Genomic DNA, 23,440 nt, shown 5'->3' on the forward strand with positions numbered 1-23,440 from the left:
TGCAACTACTTTTCCATCCACAAGAGACCTGTGTCGTGTCGTCCAATGTTCTGTGTTTGACTCTCAGCTGAATCTTTCTGTCAGTTTATACAATACATTACATTTATTAAAAACACACAACAAAAAAATGCGGTGTTTTCTGGGAGCTGGAACAGATTAATGGCATTTCAATGCATTTTATGGGGGAATATTGATTTGAAATATGAGTAAATTGCCTCGGCTTTTTTTTTTTTTTTTAATATCAATACTCTATTTTAATAATGGGTCATGATGGTGGTACATGGAGAGCCAAGTACTTTTGAGTGACTACTTTGTGTAAAAGGTTTGAGAATCACTGAAATAGTGGTTCTGAGAACTCGCTGCATTAGAGTCAAAATGGTTGAGCCTGCATTTAGTTACAGCTTTAAAAAGAACTGTGAAAGGGGTTACAGTCCTTGTTTACTATTATAAAGGTTGACGCTTAAATACTAGACCAGTCCCTTGCGCTTCACTATCAACAAAGAATGGATTTTGACTAGATTTGCATGCTGTGTATTTATCTGCGATGCTTAGCCAGAGAAAATTAAAGTCGTTGTTTACCACGGCCTCGGCTGGCACACTAAACGACTCTTGGACTTGACCTTGGCTCCCCTTGCCCGACTGACTCGATGAGCTAGTAATAAGAGTCTAGCTTAAATCCCTTCTCGCACTGGAGCTTAATAATAGCCAGCCTGTGATTACTGCTCTCAGCCCAGATGCTGACTTTCCCTTCGTAGCCCCCTGTGATTACCTTGTGGGTGAGCCTATTATGCTATATGTTGTCTCATCACTTTTGCATGTGCTTTTAATTTTATGATGATTATTTGTAACTTAAACAGATAACGCCAAGAACCGGACCTGAGGTCAACCCTTGCTCCTGATGCGTTAACGTTGCAATTTCAGGTTGAACACCATGCTGGGTTTAGTGTCATGTTCCACACTGCACGTACAATTGGCAGCTTGGTGGTCAACACAGGCAAGTAACGCAGCATGGTGCAAGTCGTAAGCGTTCCATTCTAGTTTTAAAGGCGATTGCATGTCCAGAGGCTGTTGTGGTATCGCAGTATGAGATTCTGGAGGAATGTTACCATCTCTTCAACATCATCCATACTACTGCTCATTAGGGGTTGAACCGATTAGTTAATCAGTCGAGTAGTTAACGAGTCGACTTTACTACTCGGTATCAACTAATCGTTTAGTGTGTAAGGGTGTACAGCGGTACCTTGACTTACAAGTTTGATTTGTTCCGTAACCAAGCTCGTAACTCAATTTATTCATATATCATCAATTTTCCCCATGGAATGTAATTTTTATGAATCTGAATCAGCTGCCCCAAATTTTTGGTCACTTTAAAAAAAAAAAGAAAAAGAGCAGTGTATTGTATAAAAAAAACATAATAAAAATAAAAAATATATAAAGAAATAAACTCAGTTTATAAAATGCAATTACTGTACATTTCGACAAGCCAAAAGTCACAACAACAACAACTGTGTGCGTGTTATGGTATTCATGCTTATTGAAGATGTCTACGCTTTTCCTATAGTCCTGCTAGTTTACTGGTTGCTTGCTACGGTCATAAGGTTTCCAACTGACCACCATTAGTGGAATCGCTACTACATCCCGAGCCGCTAGCCGTTCCAGCCTTTCCATGGTGGCAAGACAACAATGGTGAAAGCAACAATCCAGGGTTGACTGACGCCAAACAACCAAACCCCTGGTGGACTCTCGCTATACTGTACATCTTGGGCACTTAACTGAGCTACTGCAAACCAGTTTTTTTCACGTCACTCATGTGGCGGCGTAAGGTAGTATATTTTAATTGCTCTTCATGATTTCAAAACAATATTTTCCATAGGGAAAAAATCCAAACAGTTTAATAAAGGCTAATCTGTGCATACAACAACAGTGGCAGAGCTAGACTTTTATCCTTGGGGTGGCCAAGGCTATTTCAAGGTGTCCACAGACTATGACAAGGAATTTGTTTCTCGACCAATGAATTGCAATCAGTCTCTAAATGTTGCAAATGTTGCAATGTACATACTAAGCACACAGAAGATGAGGTTTGTGCGCATAAATTAAAGTTTATTAACAATGTTTACAACACAATGTACACACAAACACAACATCAACAACTGCAACAATTTTTCAATCACAGAGTACCCCGCTCACACAGTTATCCACTCACAAACACACACAATTACCCACTCACAGATACTCACGCAGACACACACGAGCTATTCACTCACACTCTCTCTGTCCACCTTACCGTTGCCTGACTTGCTTCTCTTTAAAAAGAAGTTATATATACTGTCCCCCTGTCAAGGCCAGTTTTGTAACTGTTAGCAACACTTACAATTGCACAATGTGATCAAATCCCCACTTCAAGCCTAAAAAATGTCAGGGGAAATAGACCACTGTAGATGTAAGTTTCATATTCACACTTTCAGCGACTCAGTGGTTCCCAACTGGTTTTGCCTCAGGAGCCAAAATTTAACTTAGTCATTAAGTTGCAACCGACATTTTTGACATTCTTTAGCAACTCAAATTTATTTCACCAAAAAATAGCCCAGTAATAGAAAAAAGCCTTTATGCACAGTTGAAAACATGAAAACGGTAAATAAAAATAAAATAAAAAGGCACAGGTTTTATGAATAAAAAGGCAGACTTCTTTTATTATAGCTGAAAAAAAAACTTCTTGAATCAACCAATAAAATAAAGCAGACAAAATACTTGCATAAAAAGACAGATTTCACTTGAATTACAGGTAGGCTATACCCATTTTAAACAAGCTAAATTGGTGATACTGGTGAAATTTCAGAAATCAAACTGAAATATAAAGGCAGCATTAACTTGAATTACAGTAATTATGCTTTTTAAAAAAGTTACACTTGTGAAGCTAATTAACAGCACTTTTGTGATGCCCTCAACTCCTGACATTTTCTTTGAAAGCACTCCACTAGTTTGTCTTAAAAGTGTTTTTAGCTAGCCTGTTGTGTAATAGATTATGCATGAAATAAGATGCTGCATAGAAGGGGGCAACAGCAACACTTTTGACACTGTAGCGGTATCAGTATTAAAGCTTTTAAACAAACATCAGAATCAGAAACATCTTTATTTGCTAAGTATGTCCAAAAAACACACAAGGAATTTGTCTCCGGTAGTTGGAGTCGCTCTCGTACGACAACAGACAGTCAATTGACAGAGAACACACATCAGTATACCAACAGTTTAGAGACATAACAAAGGGCAAAACGTGAAGGATAATCCCCCAGCCTCCTTCACGTTATATTTCTTTTAAGCCAACAGACCATGAAACAGCTATCTGGCCGATTGTCTGCTAGATTCATTCCTCTAAAATCATTGGAGAAACACGTCAATATAAGCAGCAACCAGAATTAAATGTACAGCTTAATGTGGTGTGGCTGTTGGAAGCTGACACTGGTCATGTGTAGACGCCATGAGCTGTAACTTGTCCATGTGCTCGTGTTTGTGTTTGCCAGCGGGTGAGAGAGACTGGCACACTGCACTGTAACTTAATGCTAACTTTAGCTTTATACCCGTGGCTTCTAGCAAAACGATCTCCTATCTGAACACAAAAGTGATTTTAAACAGTGATTCATTAGGACACCCCCGTAAAACTTACTTTAGGATGAGGTCATGACGTAGACCGGCTCTGGGGCAAATCCTCTTCTTCTGTGGTGATTCTTCTTCTTTTCCTAATAAATGTGGAGTACAACTCTTTGTGGTAAACAGCGCCAACTACTGTACAGGAGGGACTTAGCAGTCAAAAGGCGTCACTGATTTCAAAATGCCAACAGCTCCTTTAGAATCACCTTTTATTGTCATAAACATGAATGCATGCACATGAAATTTGTTCTCTGCATTTAACCCATCACAGTGAGCACATACACATGTTAGTGGAACACTGGAGCAGGGGGCAGCTGAAGCGCCCGGAGAGCATTTCGGGGTATCAGTGTCTTGCTCAAGGACACCACAGCCGTGAGACCGGGAGATGTTGGCGGATGGTCCAGTCGTGGTCTTGAACCTTGGTCCCCCACGGTGGGAGGCGATGATCTTAACCATTGGGCCACGGCTTTCGACAAGACGTGCGGTGCCGTGATATGTCAAGCATCTTGGGGGGGGCACCTGGTGGGTCCAGTGCTACCCTGGCCTCCCACCCTGTCCAAAAAGACAACAACAACAATGCAGCTCTGCTTACTACCATTATTTGGCTTTGAAATTATAGTTTCATAAAGTGTAATTAGTCAAGTGAACAGGCAAACAATTTACTTGGTTGTTTAATGTCACACTTGAGACAAAACAACATTTGTAAACAAGCAATTTAAAAAGTAAAGTCGGGTCACTTCTGTCTCAAGAACCCCTATATACTGGAAATGAACTGCAGAGTCCCAACAGACAAAATGGTGATCAATCTATCACACAGACTTATATCCATACATATTTAGAAAACCCAATTCTCTATAATTATCATTGTTTTATGAGGCAAGGGATTATTTAAGCAATGTAAACATGTCCAAACTTGTAAGCCATGTAGCACTTGAGGACCCCAGAAGCAATTAATTTGGGTCCAATCAAGTTATGAGCTGAGGTCAAAGGCAATGTAACTGGACCCCTAGGCTCCACTGACCCTTCACTAACACTGACCACACCGGGTGAGCCTCAAATGCCTCCTACAGTCCGGTGACTCTGTCTTTGACTCAAACGCATTCCAGAGATATCTCCGGTATTCCTGCTGTGTGACCCCACTGATACCCACAAATGAGCACAGAGGGCATTGAAGTCAAATGATAGCAAGAAGAAGAACTGTCGCCACTGCAAATATTGCTGTCTAATCAAACATGGAGTGATCACAGCAGTTTTTAATCTGCTGTCACACTACAAAAACTCTAAATCTTACCAAGAGTATTTGTCTTATTTCTAGTCGAATGTGAAGTAAGACTCATCACGTAAAAAGTAACTTGTCTTATCTAAAGCAAAGCTGTGAGATTGTTTTAAATACACAAAGTTTAACTCTCTTTGTTTTATGTTTATTTTTAGAGTAAAAGTAAACTGGGAGTGGCATTAAACAGCTGGAAGCCTCTTTTTTGAATAATTGTTAATTATCTGCCAAACTGTAGCTTGTTGTGAAGAGAGTTGAGTTCAGCGCTACCATCTAACTCTAAAATTCTTTGCTCACACGTTAAAGCAAAAAATCTGCTAAACAAAAAACTCACTGCTGTACTGTTTCCCCGCTATATCGCTTTTTTTTTTTTTTTATTTACAGCACACTTACTGTACTCTCTGTAATGTAGAGAAAGGAAAGGTGGGAAAGGAGAGCCACAGTTGATGATAAATTATTATTATTATTATTTTTTTAAGCAGCCGTGTACCGAACACTCACGCAGGCCACATGCCCAGACACTCACACACAGACTTGCCGACGTCACACGCCCTCCCACCAGTCTTTTACAGACTGTCTCCTCCTGGCTGGCCACCATTATGTCAACCTATTTCTACATTGAGCGGTGTGTGAGTCTGCAGTAACAGTCTGTGTGGGGGAAAAAAAACCAAAAATCACTGGGAAGCTTCGAGGCAGAGATTGTGCTTCTATTTTTTTGTAATCGAATTGTTCGGTTTATTTGAGTAATAGTTTTGGCCCTATAACATAGTCTCTCTATAATAATCCATTCCATCTCTCCACTGACTTAAAATGTCTTATTCTCCAACACACTGTCAATTACATTGTAGTTTACGGCTGTCAGACTGTGGTGGGGGAAGGGCTTCCTAACCCCTGGGATGCACCCGTGGGGGCGATCTCATGTACATGCAGCTACTGACAAATCTCCAGGTACTTGCTGGTTTGTTCTTATTAGTTATTTTCATTAATATGTTGATTCAAATCTCTTTAAAGCAAAACGATTTTGAGGTTTATGTATGAATGTAATGAAGACTATCATTCCGCCTTAAGGCCTCGGGGGGGGTTGCAGACAGCTTCTAAGACCCGATGATGAACGGCAACCGACACCCCACCCCGCCCCCCTCTTAGACAGGGGGAAGCCCTGTTCCCCACGGGGAACCTCCTCTTCCATTAGCTAATTTCTGATCAGCTGCCTCCTACATCATCTTTAATTCATGTCTCCCTGCACAGATGCTGGAGGTTGATTTTGATCATCTGAGTTGTCCCCTCGGTCAAGCACCATGTCCTCATTCCACCCGTAAGCCATGCTGGAAACAATGACAGCCTGATTTATTTTGTGTAATTCTCAATAGTCCCTAATGTGATATGGTAAGAATATTAATACAGCAATATCTTAATTTACGAGTTTAAATCATTGCGTTACCAAGCTTGTAACTTAATTTACTCAAAAATAGCAATATTTTTTGTTACCTCTTTTTTTGATAAAGAACATTAGCATTTTATTGTATAAAACAGAATGTGAAGAAATTAACCGGTTTCATGAAGTGTAATTACTCTACATACTGTAGTTTTTGTGTCTTGGATGTGTGCCTTTAAGGGGCATGGCCTAGTGAGTGGTTTTAGGAGCTGGAATTACGGTAGTTCATTGTGAGCATCTCTGTGTGTGGGTGTGGCTATTTGTGTGCTAACATATAATGGGAAACGGCAAAAGGCACAGGCTATCGATTAGCATCTATGTGGCGGTGTTATAACCCTTTAAGCAGTGGATATTTGAACACAAATGGTGCAGCAATACATGGAGACAAACAATATATCAACACATGTAGACAAACAATATATCAATACTTACAGGCATATTCTTCATCCTCTGCAAAGAATGACTAATATTACTGCTGTACTGAGAAGCTGACAGTCTCCATGTACAGTGTATCCTCATGTCTTGTCTTCTTATACTGCCCCCAGGTAGCCAAGGTGCACACACTAGATTATTTTTTTCCATTTTATTTAATTCCAGTATGTCATTAGTGTATGTTTCTATAATAATAATAATAATATTTAATAATAATAACTATTTTTCTCATTAAAAAACACAATTTTGGGGGTAGGGCTTGAACGGATTAAAGGAATTTCCATCATTTCATTGGGGAAAGATAATGTGAGACGCAAATGTTTTGAGTTAAGAACGTGGTCAGAAAACAAATTAAACTTGTATCTCAAGGCACCACCATTAATATTTCCTTATTAATTAATTTAGTGGAGAGTCAGAATGTTGAAAAATACATTATTAGGTGTTACCTCCGCAATGGGTTGATCCATTTGTGGCGAAAGTAAACCTCTCAACCCATCTGGAAGATTTGTGGCCTGGAAGACCTGGAAGGACCTTTTGCCCAGATTCCCATCCCAGGCAAACTTAGCCTACTTGTTTAATCTCACCTCTGTGTGTGGTACACTCACTCAGCGTTCTCGAGATTTGGGTGAAAACCTTGAATTTGGCCTGGGTTCCTACTCATGAAACAAGTGACAAAACCCTACATTCCATCCATCCAGCAATTGTTTTCAGATTTTTAAAATGTAGTCTACAGGCAATTTGTACTAAAATTATAATTTACCATTATGAAAGTCTGAAAACATGACTTGTTGTCAAGGCGTTTAAAGAAAAAAATTACAAATACGTTTTGCTTCAGCCTTAGGGTCAGGGTTGCGTCAGTCACGTGTCAGAATGCTCTAAAGAAAGGAATCTTATCGTGTTGTCTTGTGGATGTAGCGCTTTGGGAATTGTCATATTGGCTTTTTAATGGACACTCATGCAAGAACCAGTTTTCATGTCAGAATGATCTAACATAAGGAAACTTAACCCATTGTCTTGTTGATGTAGCCCTTTGAGAATTGTCACGTTGGCTTTTTAATGGACAATCATACAAGAACCAATTTGCTTTTTGACCCTTTTACAGGCTGGTCAGTCATCTAATGCCCTAGAGTCTGCACATTTGTCCACTCATACTCTTAAGGGGTCACTTAAAATGGGGGGGGGGGGGGGGGGGGTTTGCACCTTTGTATTGGCATTTGGTTTAGCTTTGCCACGGAATCAGCATTTAACTCAGATCCACTGTTTGATACCTCACAGTGTTTACCTCCTGTATAGGCGCAGTGGTCAGAATCAGGATTATCTTTATTGGTCAAGAATGTTAAAAACACAAAGAATTTGTATCCGGTAGTTGGAGCAAATGTTTAGATTTAAAAAAAAAAAAAAAAAAAAAAGTTGTGGTGGTGCATGGAAAAAAAGCAAATGGGGTCCACCAAAACTAACCTATTTTGAACTGAAGCTGTTTACTGATATTTTGCCGTATTTGATGTCTTAAAATATTTGTACAGGAGTTATTAATTTTCACAGAACTGTAGTGCAAAGGTGCTACAGCATTTTATATGAAGTAGGCTTATTTAGCTCCTGAAACTTGGCTTCTTTTAACCTTCACAAGTGCAGCAGTATCAGGTGTCAAATTCTGAATAACCACAATTTCAGAATGTCCTTTAAGTGGTAAGTGGTCAGTAAAGTGGATGTCAGTTTGCCCCCCCCCCCCCAGTGGACACAATTAGTGACAAGTTACTTTTATTGAAAATTTTCAGTTAATGTGTTCTCTATCCCCATGGGCGGATTGGACCATCGGACGGGCCGGTTCTGGCCTGCCGACTTTATGTTTGGCGCCCATGGGGTAAATAATGCAGAGAGGGCCAAAGTACATTTTAAACTCACTGAGACACAATGTTTGCATTTCAGCCTCAAAATGCTGTTGTCATGTAAACAAACATACCAAACTTCTAATATTTATTTGTTTTTCGTTAAAAACCTCTTTTGCATATGGCCCCTCCATCTGGTGACAGGCATCCATTCACTGCTTGCTGTTGTATTCACTTAGCCATATATTCGAACCAAGCTACACTCCAAGAAACCTGCTTATCATCTTGTATTTCCTGGTTAAATTGCTTTTACTTATTTATTTATTTATTTATTTATTAGCTTTGTTTGTCATGACTTTTGGTCTGATCATTTGATACTACCCGCGCTCGTGTCCACAGCACCTTGTCCTGTGTAAGCATGAAAATATTTAAGGCGCATTCATTAGCATGTCTTCAGATCACTTGTTACCGTAGAAGCTGCAGAAACCCAAGCCTTCATCCCTGTGATCGCATGATGGGATATCAACATGACGACTGCTTCAGGGAGTTACATCACTCTTATCAACCAGTTCTGTCCCTGCAGTGCTCCATGTGCTCTGTGACATGCAACATGGAGAATTTGAAGCAAAAGGTTATTCCAACATCTGGTGACCAGAAGCAGGAGTTTGGATTTACACCCCATTTGATTGCAATAATGTGTGCAAGAAGTGGTGTTTAAGGTAGAATGGTCAGCTGGGCCACACCATGTGATTTAAGTTGGATGGGTGGGGCTGGTTTTGACATGTGCCCATTGTGTCCCAGCTGGCCTTTGTTTGGGATATTTCCGCCTGGTTAACTTCCAAGCTTCTCAGTCAGTAAGAGGTGGCTGCCTTTGTCCTGACTTAGTGACAAGGCTCTTTATGAAGGCAGTGACAAGGAGGGAGGAGTTTTGAAAGAACCATCTGTTGCTGAGACGGCGTCAGATTGTTTTTAAGCACAAATTTATGCAGCTATGAAGAAAGAAAAACATCAGAACAAATGCATCTTGAGCTCCATAGTCACTCCTAGATTGTTCTCTATCTTCTGAAGTGTCTTTAAAACCAAACAGCAAATATTTGAGGGTTCTACAGTGAGAGTACTGTCACAATTCACAATGTGAATGGTCATTCAGAATAGATGCATTTGTGTTCATCTTTCAGTCATTACTCTAGAAAAGTTATTTGTTTCTTAAGGCCACTGCGTACATTTTCATGTATTGCAATCTACTTTTTGTAGTCCTACATTTTGTAGTCGTCAAGCAAAGATTCAGTTCAGTTCTTTAAGGTATGGTATTGTTGAGGTAATTCATTTCTGTTTCTTGGCAGGATAACAATTGCTGTGTCAGCAGCAGTAGGACAGGATGTAATTTGCCAATTTATTAAAGTTGGAAAAACAAGAAACTTGTTACAGTGCAGTGTGTTGACAGTACCTAGAAATGAGAAAAAGTGGCTTCTTTCCTTCGTCGTAATGCACGGTATTTCTCTAAATGACACTTTTTGTTTTTTCCTCAGTTTGTTCGATTTGTTACATGGAACAAGGCAAATAAATCTGTTGACCAACCAAGCGACAACAGAAACTCCAGCTTGGACAAGTTTAAAAGACACCACAATGAAGATGCAGTTAAAAGTTAGATGATTCAAGTGGACATTTTCGGATATATAACTGAATTGTACAACACCAGTTGTGTGGAAGTGTTACTATTGAGCAGGGTCTCCCAAACTCAGGGTTAGGAGCCAAAATTCTATTGGGTCACCAATGTTCAGAGTAAATCTTGTAATATGGGTCTATAGCAAAAAATGTTTGGGAAATCCTGCTAAAGGGTATGCTTTCTTATCAATGCCCTAATGGTTCCCATTCATCCATCACAATTTAAGTTGTGTCAAAGCAAAAACCTGGTTGATTATTAATGGCACGGTCAAAGGTCATGTCGGGCTATACTATTGTTTGTTAGATTAATACTTAGTTTTTGCTGCACTCTAAACTTTTAGGGGGAATACCTGATATCAAACAGCTGCCCCTTCAACAACCTGCGATCAAATATCCTGCAGTTTTGACAGCTCCATGTCAAGAACCAAGAAGCCGTTGGACTGCTGGCATTTCAAAGAAGCCCAGTCTAAAATGCTTTTGTCAAATGTTTTTTCTGTCCGCAGAAGCAACCAACAATATTCTGCTTGAAACCCTGTGACCCTGTGATTTCCAGTTATATAAGAGCACCTGATTGTCTGTGGAATAAATCCTAATAATCTGGACCGCAGCGTGAAGCGGCTTTTCCCTGAGTAGGCCAAACATGACAAGCTGGTACCAGGCAGAGACGGTCATTCATGGTCCCCCATCAAAACCGTGTCAATGTGTCGACACGTGCTGTAGTTACTGTAATAGTTGTTTCTGCCTTTTCACACACAATGGGGAATGAGACATTATCACATATGTGCACCCTTCCTCTTTCGTTCCTTCCTGCTCAGACTCCTCTTCCTAATTTACACAACCCGGCAAACTGTTGTTCCTGGTGGTTTGAGAGAGCCCTTTTTAGATGTGCATCATTAGGGAGAAGAATTGTGATGGAAGTAGCTTTGGAGGGGATATATTTTCTCAGCATCACTAAGCCATAGAGACCAACTACTTCTGTAGAGTACATTTATAGTATGTAACTAATTACTCTTAGGTTGTGTTTTAAAAAGCCTGATGTAATATGTTTTGCCCCGTGGATTAGAGTTGTGCACACGTGGCTGCTGCTGCTTAAATAGTTAATGAGGATTGATGTCTAAAAGTGGTGACCTTGTCTTGTATTAGGTTTCTAAGTTGAATCCATGCATATCGATCTGTTCAATTTTATGCTCTGCTGGACACAATTCCCTTTTGTTCCGTGTTTCCTGGGCCACTTTGGGCTTATTGACAGTATTGAATGGCTCAAAATGTGGGTTTAGAGCAATGATGATGAAGCAATCACCCTGAATTCTTCCACTGAGTTCCAATGTGTTAGGCTGAAATGCACATTTGTTTGTGACGCTGACAAATACCAATGGAGTCATCTCATAAGCATTGTCTTGTAATCACTGTATGATGCTTGCCAGGTCTATAAATGCATCTTCCTTTGCTCTGAGGAAATGACATTCATACTTCGTGATTCCTGTTATTGCGTTTGGGCTTCGCATTGTTAATTCATATGTCTAAGAGGTCCAGGAACCTAACACTGATACATAAACTACACACTAGTGTAGTTTATATATCACTGGCTAGAACTAGAATCAGATCTGGAACCATGTTCTGGAATGCATTTTTTTCCCGCTAATGTGGAATGTTGTTAGAAATTTACAAGGGTGCTGCCAAGTAGGGCTGAAACGATAAATCGAAAAACTGAAACAATTTGATTACCCAAAATGTTGAAGCAAAATCTATGCCTCGAAACTTAGCAGTGTTTTTCCACAGAGACTAATGTTACTGCACTCACACACTACTCAGTATAGACATAAGTTGTCGTGATGGGGGCAAGCCAGAAGGAAAGAGTGCGTCGAATTACCAAAGCTCGGGAACATTTCACACAGTTCATTATGTACTACAACAGCATGTCTATGATTGCCAACAAAAGGTAACGTTTCATTCATTCATTCATTCATTCATCTTCCGTTCCGCTTATCCTCACTAGGGTTGCGGGCGTGCTGGAGCCTATCCCAGCTATCTTCGGGCGAGGTAACGTATCAGTGTTAGCTAATTTAATATAGCCTGCCACTATGAGTTAGTCCACTTTCATTGGAGCCAAGCGGGGCTCCAATGAAAGTGGACTGTACCTGCGATAGTGGAAAATCAATTACTCATTGTTGGCTATCTGCACCAAACTTGAATGCATCGGCCAAGACATGTCTGTTGTTGACGTAGACAACCTTTCTCTATTTTACAAAAAGGAAATTTAATTCTCAGCCAGTGTTATTGCAATGAGCCTTGATTTAAGATGCTCATACAATAATGGTGTTGCAGGGCTCCCGTGTGTGGCTGAGACATAAAGAACATCTCCTCCCCTCCACTGTGAGCTCCTGTGATGACACTTCCCTGGTCTTCACCACTGACTATGGAAAGGTAAGAGGCCACTCCTCTTTAGTCTTTGGAACAGTCAATGTTTTCATCCATCTGCATGTTGGCAAATGCTTTGTTGCTAAATTATCACGTTGAATGATATCATAATCTATCAAACGGAAGGGAACATATTGCTGAAATGGAGAATTTTTTTTAATCAAAATATCTTCAGATTATGTATGAAAATGTAAATTGTTGAGTGTGATTGCCCTTTTACAATAAAAAAAATGTCAAAAATGGTATGTGTTCTTGGGTCAAAAATGTTTTGAAATTTGAAGAAACCCAACATTCCTCTAACAGGTATGTCCTTTATACAATTTTATAGTTATAGTTTTACAGTGAACCCGTTTATCACAGATACATTCCAGAAAATCCGCAATATAAAGAGACTTTTTTTATATATAGTTTTGCCCATGACACATGCTTTAAACACCATCCATCCATTCATTCATTTTCTACCGCTTATCCGAGGTCGGGTCGCGGACCAAACAGCGATGGCTTTAAAATCTACAATATAGCGAGGGTGTGAACAATGAACCGCGATATAGCATGGGCTCACTGTAGATAGCTGTTTATATGTTTCAGTATCTTGTGCATTTTATGTCAAACCGACAGCCAGAATGTATGACTATTTATTGGAACCCAGTGTCTAACATACATCTTATTTTGGCAGTCGACAGGAACAGGTGGATGCCAATGCACTTATAGCCTGAATATAACTGTGTAAGAAGATACACCATAAATACATATATAGCTTTGTACTGCATTGAAAAGATAACCCAACATTTCAATTAGAGTTTTGTGTTTACCTATTTAACTATATTAGTCTATGGACAAAATTAATGATATCCCTTCCTCAAATTTCACAATAAACATTAGCTAAAACCCGCATTTGTTAACATGCATTTAGAAGGAGGTGGGAGGCGTGGGGGGGGGGGGGGGGGGGGGGGGGTGCATGTAGGAAGGTCACACACGTTTTTCATACACAGCTGCTGTGGGATCAACACTTTTTGTAAATCTGTGGAGAACGACCTTTTCTGTTTGCCGTTGCATGGACGTCAGTGTGTCTGGAGGAAATCCTGCTACACGGAGTTGGAAATGGAGAGAGTGTGGCGATGATGAACGTGAAAAATAGCTTTGAAAATAGGGTTAAAAAAAGTGTTCGTGTGTGTTCTCGCTCTCATCTAGTCTTTGTTGTCTAGTGACCTACAGGTTTTTGGGCAGTGACGTAGGAAGTAACTCTGCGGGTAACAAAGACAATTTCTGTCCACAGGATCAAGACATTGAGCCTCATTTCCACATCAGTTTTAGCAGCAGATTACAAATACAATATTTAGTTTTGGAACAAAATGGAGGAGCGTAGATGAGAATAACCAGGAGATTGTTCTTGAATGTATTAAAGCAGCCAAAACAAAGTATGATGAAAGTGTTTGGTTGGTCAAAGGATCTGTATTAATCATCCATTCGTCCATCCATCCATCCAAGCATTTTCTATAGTTGCGGGTGAGCTGTAGCCTATCCCAGCTGAGGGAAAGCCAAGCTGAATGATCCTACACCGTGGAATGGGCACCAGCCAGTCGCAGGGCACATACTTACACTTAAGGACAATTGAGAAACTTTAGCGCTGTGAGGCAGACTTGCCAACCACAATTCCACTGTGCTGCCCATGTACAGTATCTATCTATCAATCAATCAAACAAATGTAAGGCATAAAATATTAAGCCTTTAGTAGACAGGTGACAGGACAAGCACGTTGAGAATAATGAGAGATACAATTTGTTAAAAATGTGCTTACAAGGAAAGAGTTGAAATACAACCTGATGGCTGCTTTCTAAGAAGTGTTTCTATTTCTCCTATTTCTCAGATATACACACATGAACAGGCAGTTATCATCTGTCTCATGTAACTGGTGCCACCCCCCAAACCACATACTGTACATCTTGCTTTGTCTTATAGAAAAGTGATAATGTAGTATCAAAGAGAGTGAGGAACAAGGTATGCTTTCTTATCCTCACAGTAAAAGAAGATTTTATAGTTATAATTAATGTAGAATATGTTTTATAAGTGCAAAGGCAGATATTTTTCTAACAAAACGGGCTCAACTTTGCTCGTTTGAAGCCTCGTTTGACACTTTCATAGGAAAATCAAGTGTACGGTATACAGTATAGAAAATGGATGGATGGGTAATTTTTTGTTTTTGTTTTGCTATTTGTATTAGTTTAAAACTGTATGGCTATGGAATACACTTATGTCAATTTAAATCGCAGCTAGGGTATGCCTACTTTTTAATGATGCGTTTTAATTGTGGCTTTGGTAAAATGTATCAAGTAAAACAGCAGGAATGTGATAGCAGGCTTCAACTTTAAACCACTCATTTTAGCTTATTACATACTGTATGTCTGTCAGCGGTTCTGTTTTGGGCTCTGCTATTTTTACATGCAGGTGCCATGTCAGTCAGAACTTGTTTTGGTAAATGTATCCTGGCGGTGTTTGTCCCCCTCCCCCCCCCCCTCCCTCAGGGTGGTGATATACCATTACCAGTTAGGTCAGCGATGCTGCTCCGTGCCTAAGTGCTCACCTTGCAGCTTCCTGAGGGGAGTGTGTCTGGGCTTTAACAGGCTGACTTGGCTGCTGTCACATTAACAGTCACATCAGCATTTGTCATTGTCTTAGACCTGAATGAGAGGGATGAGGTGAGAGTACACAAAAAGCTAAGAGGTATTGTGTGTGTGTGTGCGTGCGTGCGTTCGTGTGTGTGTGTGTGTCTTTTATTTGGGCAGATGGCACCAGCTGGATTAACAGGGTGTCTGTTATTTTGAGAGGGGCGCACACAAAGAGACACAGGAAGTGGCCCTGTTACCTGACATTAACCAACAGTGAATTTCATAATTTATTTTTGATACCATGAGTAGTGTTGTAATATGATATTTGACTTTGTGTGTGTGTGTGTGTGTGTGTGTGGGGGGGGGGGGGTTGTATACTGAAACATTGATTTTTGCATGGAACACACTCACCTCACCAAAAATGTGCACAATTTCCAGCTTAATTGGCGTTAAAATGCCAAAATAGGGAAGCCACCAACAGTGATTTTTTTTTTACTCGAGTACGATTAATGCTTAATGCAATCAAAGTTATGATGATGATTAATTTTATTAATAGACCTGAGAGAAGAACAATGAAGGCCAAAACATTAGGTACAGTCGTGTTTTGTGCTCGCATTCTCTGTTTGCCGTTAATGTGGAGAACAAATCTTATTACTGTGTGTTTTTATACAGTACAATACTGTTTGAGTGCATTTTTTTCTTGAGAAAAAGCATGGTTTAAAAAAACAAAAAAAACTTTTTTTAGGGGAGATGGAATGGATTAACTGTATTTCCATTCCTTTCAATTGGGAAAGACAATTTGAGTTGAGTTTTGAGTTACGAGTGTAGTCATGGTAGAAATTAAACTTGTGTCTCAAGGCTCCACTGTAATATTATTATTATTATTATTATTATTATCATTAATGTCCTACTAAAGTTTTGCCTAACCGTAGATGAGCTATTTTTGTCCATTGTGTATATACCGATTTCCTTTTTACTAACTGTGCAGAAAAGGTTATGAATAACGTTTTAACATTCTTAACTGTCAAGAAGTTAACCAAGGATTTTATAAAAAACTAAACAAAACAAAACAAACAAAAAAACTAAACTGTCCAATTCTGATAACATATTGACACATGCAGAGGGAGAGTACTGTTTGGGAGGCGAGTCTCTTCACAGAAAGGCGTAACAGTGCGTTTGTATGTTCCAAAAGTGAAATTACTTCCTTGCCAAGTTGTGCACAGAAAAAGTCTCTAAAAACAAGATGAAATTACACTGACAGTTCTTCTCGGTCCAATGAGATCCAAGATTTCCATATGATCTGTCTGCTCTATTCTGTATATACTGTAGTTTTTCCTTTACTTCTCGAAGTGTGACAAATGAGCTTTTCCCAAGTGTTGTAGTGCAGACATTCAGTCTCATTCAGAGGTTTAAAATAGGTCACTTGATAGCCCTTCATATTTATTGGTCAATGGAGCCATTATGTGAGATAGGAATGCTCGCTCACACAAACATTATTGCAAGCATCTGCGTTGGATCGATCATTTACTGTATGTCAGGTGGATTTGTCAGTAATTTTTTTTATTTATTAGAAAAAATAAAGCTTTTGTGTAGCTTGAAACATCTTTTTACCATTTTAACACTTAAACTGTCACAATACACCCATCTCTCAAAAATCTCCCACAAGAAGCCATGATTTTGTTTCCATGGCTTGAGTCCATCATACCATCCAGTGAGCGTGACCCCACCTCTTTCTTGAATATTCAGTAGAGCTGCCTGAACAAAGCAGCAGAAGCAGGGTGTGGTTTCACTGAGCAGCAAACAGAAGGAGAGGTTTTTTATTTTTATGGAAAGCCATTGTAACATTTATTCCACATCCTTGATATTCACCTTAAAGTCCAGTTGCTATTATGCACTTGTCCTCACTTGTAAGATAATTCAGTGCACAACTAGAATGTGTCTTACCAGAAATGTTTTTCCCTTACTGCTTTCCACTACTGTATGACATTTCATCGCACGAGTCAGACAACTTTGGCATACTAGTAGGACAACTGTATGTTACTAGTCAGGCAAAACAGTGTACTAGTTGACTTCTACGTAGTAAATGTACTGTGACGCATTGGTGAAGCATTCGATTTTAACTAGTAGAATTTTCACTCGTAGTCCTAGTACTACACAGTTGTCAACTAGTTTACAGTTTTGCCTCACAAAAAAGATATACACCGCTTTTGTTTTTGCTTAAATTTTTCATGAGCTAAGTACGATCTATGCAAGACTTTTTCTATGCACAGTACACAAAAGGCATACTGTATACAGTACAGTGTTGTCTTGAGATACTAGTTTCATTTGGTCCGTGACCTTGCTCGTAACTTAAATCACCGTTCCCCATTGAAATTAATTCGAATGCCATAAAACCGTTGCAACCTCCCCAAAAAAACTCAACAAAAATGATTGTAATGTGTTTTAAATTAGGAAAAGCACTCTCAAACAGGGATAGGCACCTTAAATAATGGAGGGGGCCACAATATTCCATCACCTCTACCAGGAGGCACCACAAACTTACAAAATCAATCATGGTTGACAGCGTCTTCTTCTCAAATGGAGAAGAACCTGGGTAAGCGCTACTAAGTGATGATTGCCATCTGGTGATAAACTATGTAACTACAACTTAAAACTGATATATGGTGGTAGGAAGCATTGTTATAATGTTCCAAAATTAATTGAGGGACCACTCAAGAGTGTGGGCCACCATTTTCCCATCCCTGCTCTGTAGTATTGTACTTGACATTTAAAATGTCAATTAAATAGAACTGATAAGATTTTTTTTTAAAATGTCACACTTTGTAGCAATTGAATGGCCATTGTGCTTCTGCCCACCTTGACCATCTGGGGGCAGCATAAGACAGACGCATATACTGTACATGGGCGTCTGTACACGATATACATCTCAAGCTCCTTGCAGAGGATAAAAAATAAATGACTGTATTATATTGAATGTCTTAATGTGTTCATGCACATGCTAAGCTATGTAGATGTTTTAAATATACAACGTGTAATTCTCCTAGTTTGACAGTAAACGTCAACTAGGAGTGGCATTCAACAGCTTGAATCCTCTTTTTCTTTTTTTTGTACGTCACTCATCTTGTCAACACTACTGAGGCTACAACCTGGTGTCAAACAGTGCTAATAATCTGAGAGGGTCTACTGAGGCTCTGAACGCAGTAAATTATCATCTGAGAATGACCCAGGATCAAAGCAGTTAAAATGAAATGGAGGACGGTGAAACTCCCGCTCAGTTTTCTGCAACACTTTCAGATGCTTTAGGTGTGGAAAAACTCCCCGAGGCTCCCCAAAGCCTACGCTGTGAAATCTGAACACGACATTGTTTACTGGGGATCCACAAGAAAGGTCACTTGAAATTAAAGTAAAAATGATAGTGTATATGGAGTATCTGTAAACAGATGCGATCAGACATTCCTCAGTTGATTTTTTTTTTTTTTTTTTTTTTTTTTTTATACCATAATTTGTTTTGACAGTGAAACCTGATAATATCCTCTCAGTTGTTTGTTATCCGGGATTTATTTTTGATATTTTTTTGCTCCCCCGTGCAAAATATAACAATGTAAAGAATGTGCATTTCATTGCCTGCTGGACACAAAGTTAACACAAAGTGAACTGGAAGGAGGTGGCTGATGTTCCTCCATTAAGAGTCAGTTTTCCAGGCACTGATAATAGCATCAGTCACACAAAGTAACTGATCTCATTGAATGCGATATGACTCATGTGGTTCAAGCTCTTAGATTGATTTGTCAGTTTAGGAAGAGGAAAAAAAGGGTTAGATATTTACTCTCATCTGCCTGTAAATATGCAGGGTGGATGACATCATCACACGTGCTGCTTTTCTCCCCGAAGGTCATTGTACTCAAAACCTTAAATCTCACAGAGGACCACATTGCTATAAGCTTTACACGATCAGGATTTTTGGGGCTGATCACCGAATGGCGAGTTTAAAAAATCGCTAACCGATCACCGATCCAATCACAAGATGGAGCAATGTGTCTATTTAAATGACTTTTTCATTTACTGTATATACTGTATGTACTGTATACTGAGTACTATACTTCTCTAGTCCAGTGATTCCCAACCAGTCTGCCAAGGCACACTAGTCTGCCATGAGCAATCTTCAGGTGTGTGGAAATTATCAAATTTTACTTAACTGCTCCAAAAATTATTCATTTACAAGAAATAATGTATCTTTGTTCCTCTATTTATGCCAGTGAGGCATAGTGACAGACAGAACAAATAAATCTTCTATTCGATAGCAGGAAGTACAGTATATACAGTAATTACTGTGTATCTACTTTTTGTGACATTTTTGTTTGTTGGTGTTTCGTGAGATTTTTCCAATTGTAAATGTGTGTGATTGTGTAAAATGTGCCTTCGCTCCATAAAGGTTGGAAATCACTGGTCTAGTCAGGTCAAACCAAGATTACAACATGACAGAAATAATGGGAGCTAACTTACTGTAGTTGAATTACTTTATTGTAATTAAATTACTTCACACACACCGAAACTTTAGAGCATGATTCAACAGAACGTCAGCTTGTTTCCGCACAACCGTTAGTGCTAGCACTAGCTTGCTAGGCTACGTAAGGTTTTGTTGCCTCCTTGCGCGTAGTATCGTATTAAAAGTATGTGAACATACCTCAAGCAAGCCTTAAGTGAACGTAATGTCCAGAGCACCAGTGACCACCAGCACACATTTTTCCCCATTTAGTTTTTATAATACACGCGTCTCGGTGTCGTCGCCATGGTAACGAGTGTATAAGGTCCCGTTTGATTTGACAAGATAAAGCCCAGTGATCGTAAAAGATGGGATGTGGTGGTATCGGAATACAAGATTGTATTGCAGTAGTCTGACATAGTGCAATCGTGTGAAATGATGCCGGCTTTTACGAAAGCTCGAACAACAGTGCAAGCAGACACGTTAGCCCAAGCATCCATAATCCATTCACAAATTGTGGCGTAACTCGCCTGGCGATGCCTCCTAGTCTTAGTAAAGCTGTGTTCGCCATCTGTCATCCATCGCTCCCACGCCACTCGCAACTTTGAACGCCCCGTTTACACCGATGTCCAGCGGTTGGAGTTCATTAATCCATTGCTTGAGTTGGTCTTGCAACTCGGGCCACCTCGCCTTGTTTCCGCGTTTTGTTTTTGTTTTTTCTCAGCTTCGTCTTCTTCACTTGGCGAAGCTCATGTTCCTCCGCGTAACTGATAGCTTGCAGTTTAAACTGTGCTTCATAAGCGTGTCTCTTCGTAGGTGCCGTCTTCGACTGCGGTCAAGCCAACCTCCACTCGTAAAGTAGCAGTCTAGCCAGCCGCCCCTAATTTTGTTCATACTAGGCATTACGGTAATAGGTCGCCAACTCGCGGCGAAAGCCACCTTCAAAATTAAAGCTTCCCAATAATACGGACGTCAGTGCTCTTCGGTTAAGGAATGCAACCAGCAAAGTTAATTTGAATCTTAAGATACATTAAAAAATGTAATTTATTTGATATCATAGGAAAAATCAATGGTAAATGGACTGCACTTATATAGCACTTTATCTACATCATCACCGTGCCCAAAGCGCTTTACAAAGCCTCACATTCACACACACATTCATAAACAAATGGGCAACTGCTGGCATGCGAGACGCTGCCAGCCCCACTGGGAGCAAATTAGGATTCAGTGTCTTGCCCAAGGACACTTCGACATGTGGACAGTTGTAGGGATTCGAACCTGTTCTACCGACTGATTCAAAGCCACCCCAACATAATCCCATTGGTATCGCAAGACAAGTCCAGATCTGGGTGACATACCACCAAGGACTCTACTAAAAGAGGTTTGATGAAGATCTGATATTGTAGTTCAAAATAAAAGTCTCCAAAAACTAATAAACTAAATGTTTTAATGCATCTCAAGATTCAAATTAACCTTGCTGGTTGCATTCCTTAACCGAAGAGCATTGGCGTCCGTATTATTGGGAAGCTTTTATTTTGAAGGTGGCTTTCGCCGCGAGTTGGCGACTTATTAATTAATGCCTAGTATGAAAAAAAATTAGGGGCGGCTGGCTTGATTGCTACTTTACGGGTGGAGGCTGGCTTGACCGGCGCTATATACCTACTGGGGGCGTGCCTTTAGCGTCCTCCTTCATGCGCACCCTTCCCCCTTTACGTCTGCTTGTTGTCCTCAGCCACTTCCGCTTTTCCTCTGTATAAGCAGTGTGTCGGCATGAAATGCTCCCAGTCAGTCAAGGGGAGCGCTCATCACACAACAACAGCATCAAACGCCTATACAGGCTCGCCGGCCATCCACTTGTGAATCGCTCATGTGCGTGGGGTGTAGGCAACTGTACACAGTGGTCCGTTCCAGTCGCGTTCGACCACGTCACACAGTGTGTGGCAGGCTTATAGCAGCTTTTGTTCTGTGGTCGACTGAGGAGGTGCGGGCATTTTTGTCCATCTTGGCAGAAGATGAAATAGAGCAAGATGAAAGGCGCGATAAACGAGCGCGTCACCTTCTTCTTGATCCCGCTCCAATCCCTCCCATTTTTGATTGGTGCCCGTGTTATGGGAAAGCAACAGAGGCCAGGCTAGGCCAAGCGAGGCTGGGGAAGAACTTTTGTGATGACTCTGCAGTCTTCTAAACCCTCGACGACTGCTCCCTGCTGGGATACAACTGAATACGCTCGAGGACCTGGTGATAATGCATTGGGGGAAAAACACAACGCTTGCCTTCAACCCGTGCCCCCACCTTATGTTCTTGTTCATTACACTTACCAGTGCCAGAAGCAAACTGACTGAACAACAACCATCATTCATTTCTTTATGGTTATGTTTTGTTTGATGATAAGGCTTTTCTGAAATGCTTGACAGTTTAATTTAAACCCCATTAAAATAAAACTAAATGTGTTTCTCCTGGCCCTTCATGTTTTCTTTAAAGAATTGTACCCATCTTACGAATTCTCCCCAGGTAATCAAACATATGAACACAACTGTGTCTTTTCTCATAACAACAATTCCTGTCCTAGACTCAGTTGTTCTTTTACTTTGCTTGAAAGTGAAAGCTTGAAAGTTCATACTGTGGTCATAGTGGCAGACTTTAGGTGCGCGTCAACATGTCTAGCCCAATACTCCTGCTGTATACTCCTCCTCATACCCCGAGGAGGTGAACTGCATACACGTGGCTTTGAAATTTTTCTAATAAATATGGACAACGTGCACAGATCACCATCTTTAAATCTGGTTATGTGTCTGTGTGCTTCCAGGTGATCCACCTGCAGAAGGCAGAGCTAAGCAAGGACACGGCGTACCCAATGCACCCCAGCTGCGTCCATGGAGTGGAGGACATGTCCACACTGGCAGAGCTCCACGAAGCTGCCATCATGCACAACCTCTTTCTGCGCTACCAGAGAGACAACATCTATGTAAGGAAGCTTGTTTGAACACGCACAGTAGGCTCCATTGTGGTTTCCCTGGTGTTGTCTAGACACAGTGGCGTGCCCTGTATTTGGTACCTGAGCCTTCAATAAGGGTCTTGCCTGACAATCCATCTCCTAATACCACCACCATTATTAAGTAGCAGTTATAGAAACCATCAATATAACGTAATATAACAGCATACAACTGTGTGAGATACATCATCTGGAGGAATTTAGAATCAATATTTATCTTAAAACATTTATAAAAAAACCTGAAAACTTTTTATTTTATTTTTTTTAGATAAAATGCATCAAACTCACCAGAGATCCTGATTATTAGAGGTATTCATGTGTGCAGATCGACAGTCGAAATTGGTTGAACTGTTTTACTTTGACCAACCAATTGGAGGATGGAAAAATGCTGACGTTATTATCAGCCAGCTAGAATTTGAACTCTGATTGATTAAAGGAACTGGACAAAAAAGCTAACATCCGCGTACACCTAGGAAGCAGTGCAGCCAAGACAAATGCTTCAAACTAAAGAGAATAGATACAGTGACAATAAATTAATAGAATTTCATGGAACAAATACTGCATTAAAGTTTACGTTGTAAACTGTTAGCCTAATAGCATAACTGCCTAAGTCATTTTTTTTTACATTTTCGGAAAACAAGAACGAGTCCAGTTGCCTTGATTCA

The 23,440-nt window shown here is 40.1% G+C and overlaps 1 protein-coding gene across 1 annotated transcript in view; it reads left to right on the forward strand.

Moving 5' to 3' along the window:
- myo10l3 (myosin X, like 3) overlaps positions 1-23,440 on the forward strand; it is a 95,639-nt gene that overhangs the window by 6,655 nt on the left and 65,544 nt on the right. The window contains exons 2-3 of the mRNA XM_061791868.1: positions 12,602-12,700; positions 22,590-22,748. Coding sequence (XP_061647852.1) covers positions 12,602-12,700; positions 22,590-22,748 — 258 coding nt within the window. The remainder of the gene's footprint in view (positions 1-12,601; positions 12,701-22,589; positions 22,749-23,440) is intronic.

This window comes from Phyllopteryx taeniolatus, chromosome 12 (genome assembly GCF_024500385.1).
Source record: "Phyllopteryx taeniolatus isolate TA_2022b chromosome 12, UOR_Ptae_1.2, whole genome shotgun sequence".
Classification (NCBI taxonomy): domain Eukaryota; kingdom Metazoa; phylum Chordata; class Actinopteri; order Syngnathiformes; family Syngnathidae; genus Phyllopteryx; species Phyllopteryx taeniolatus.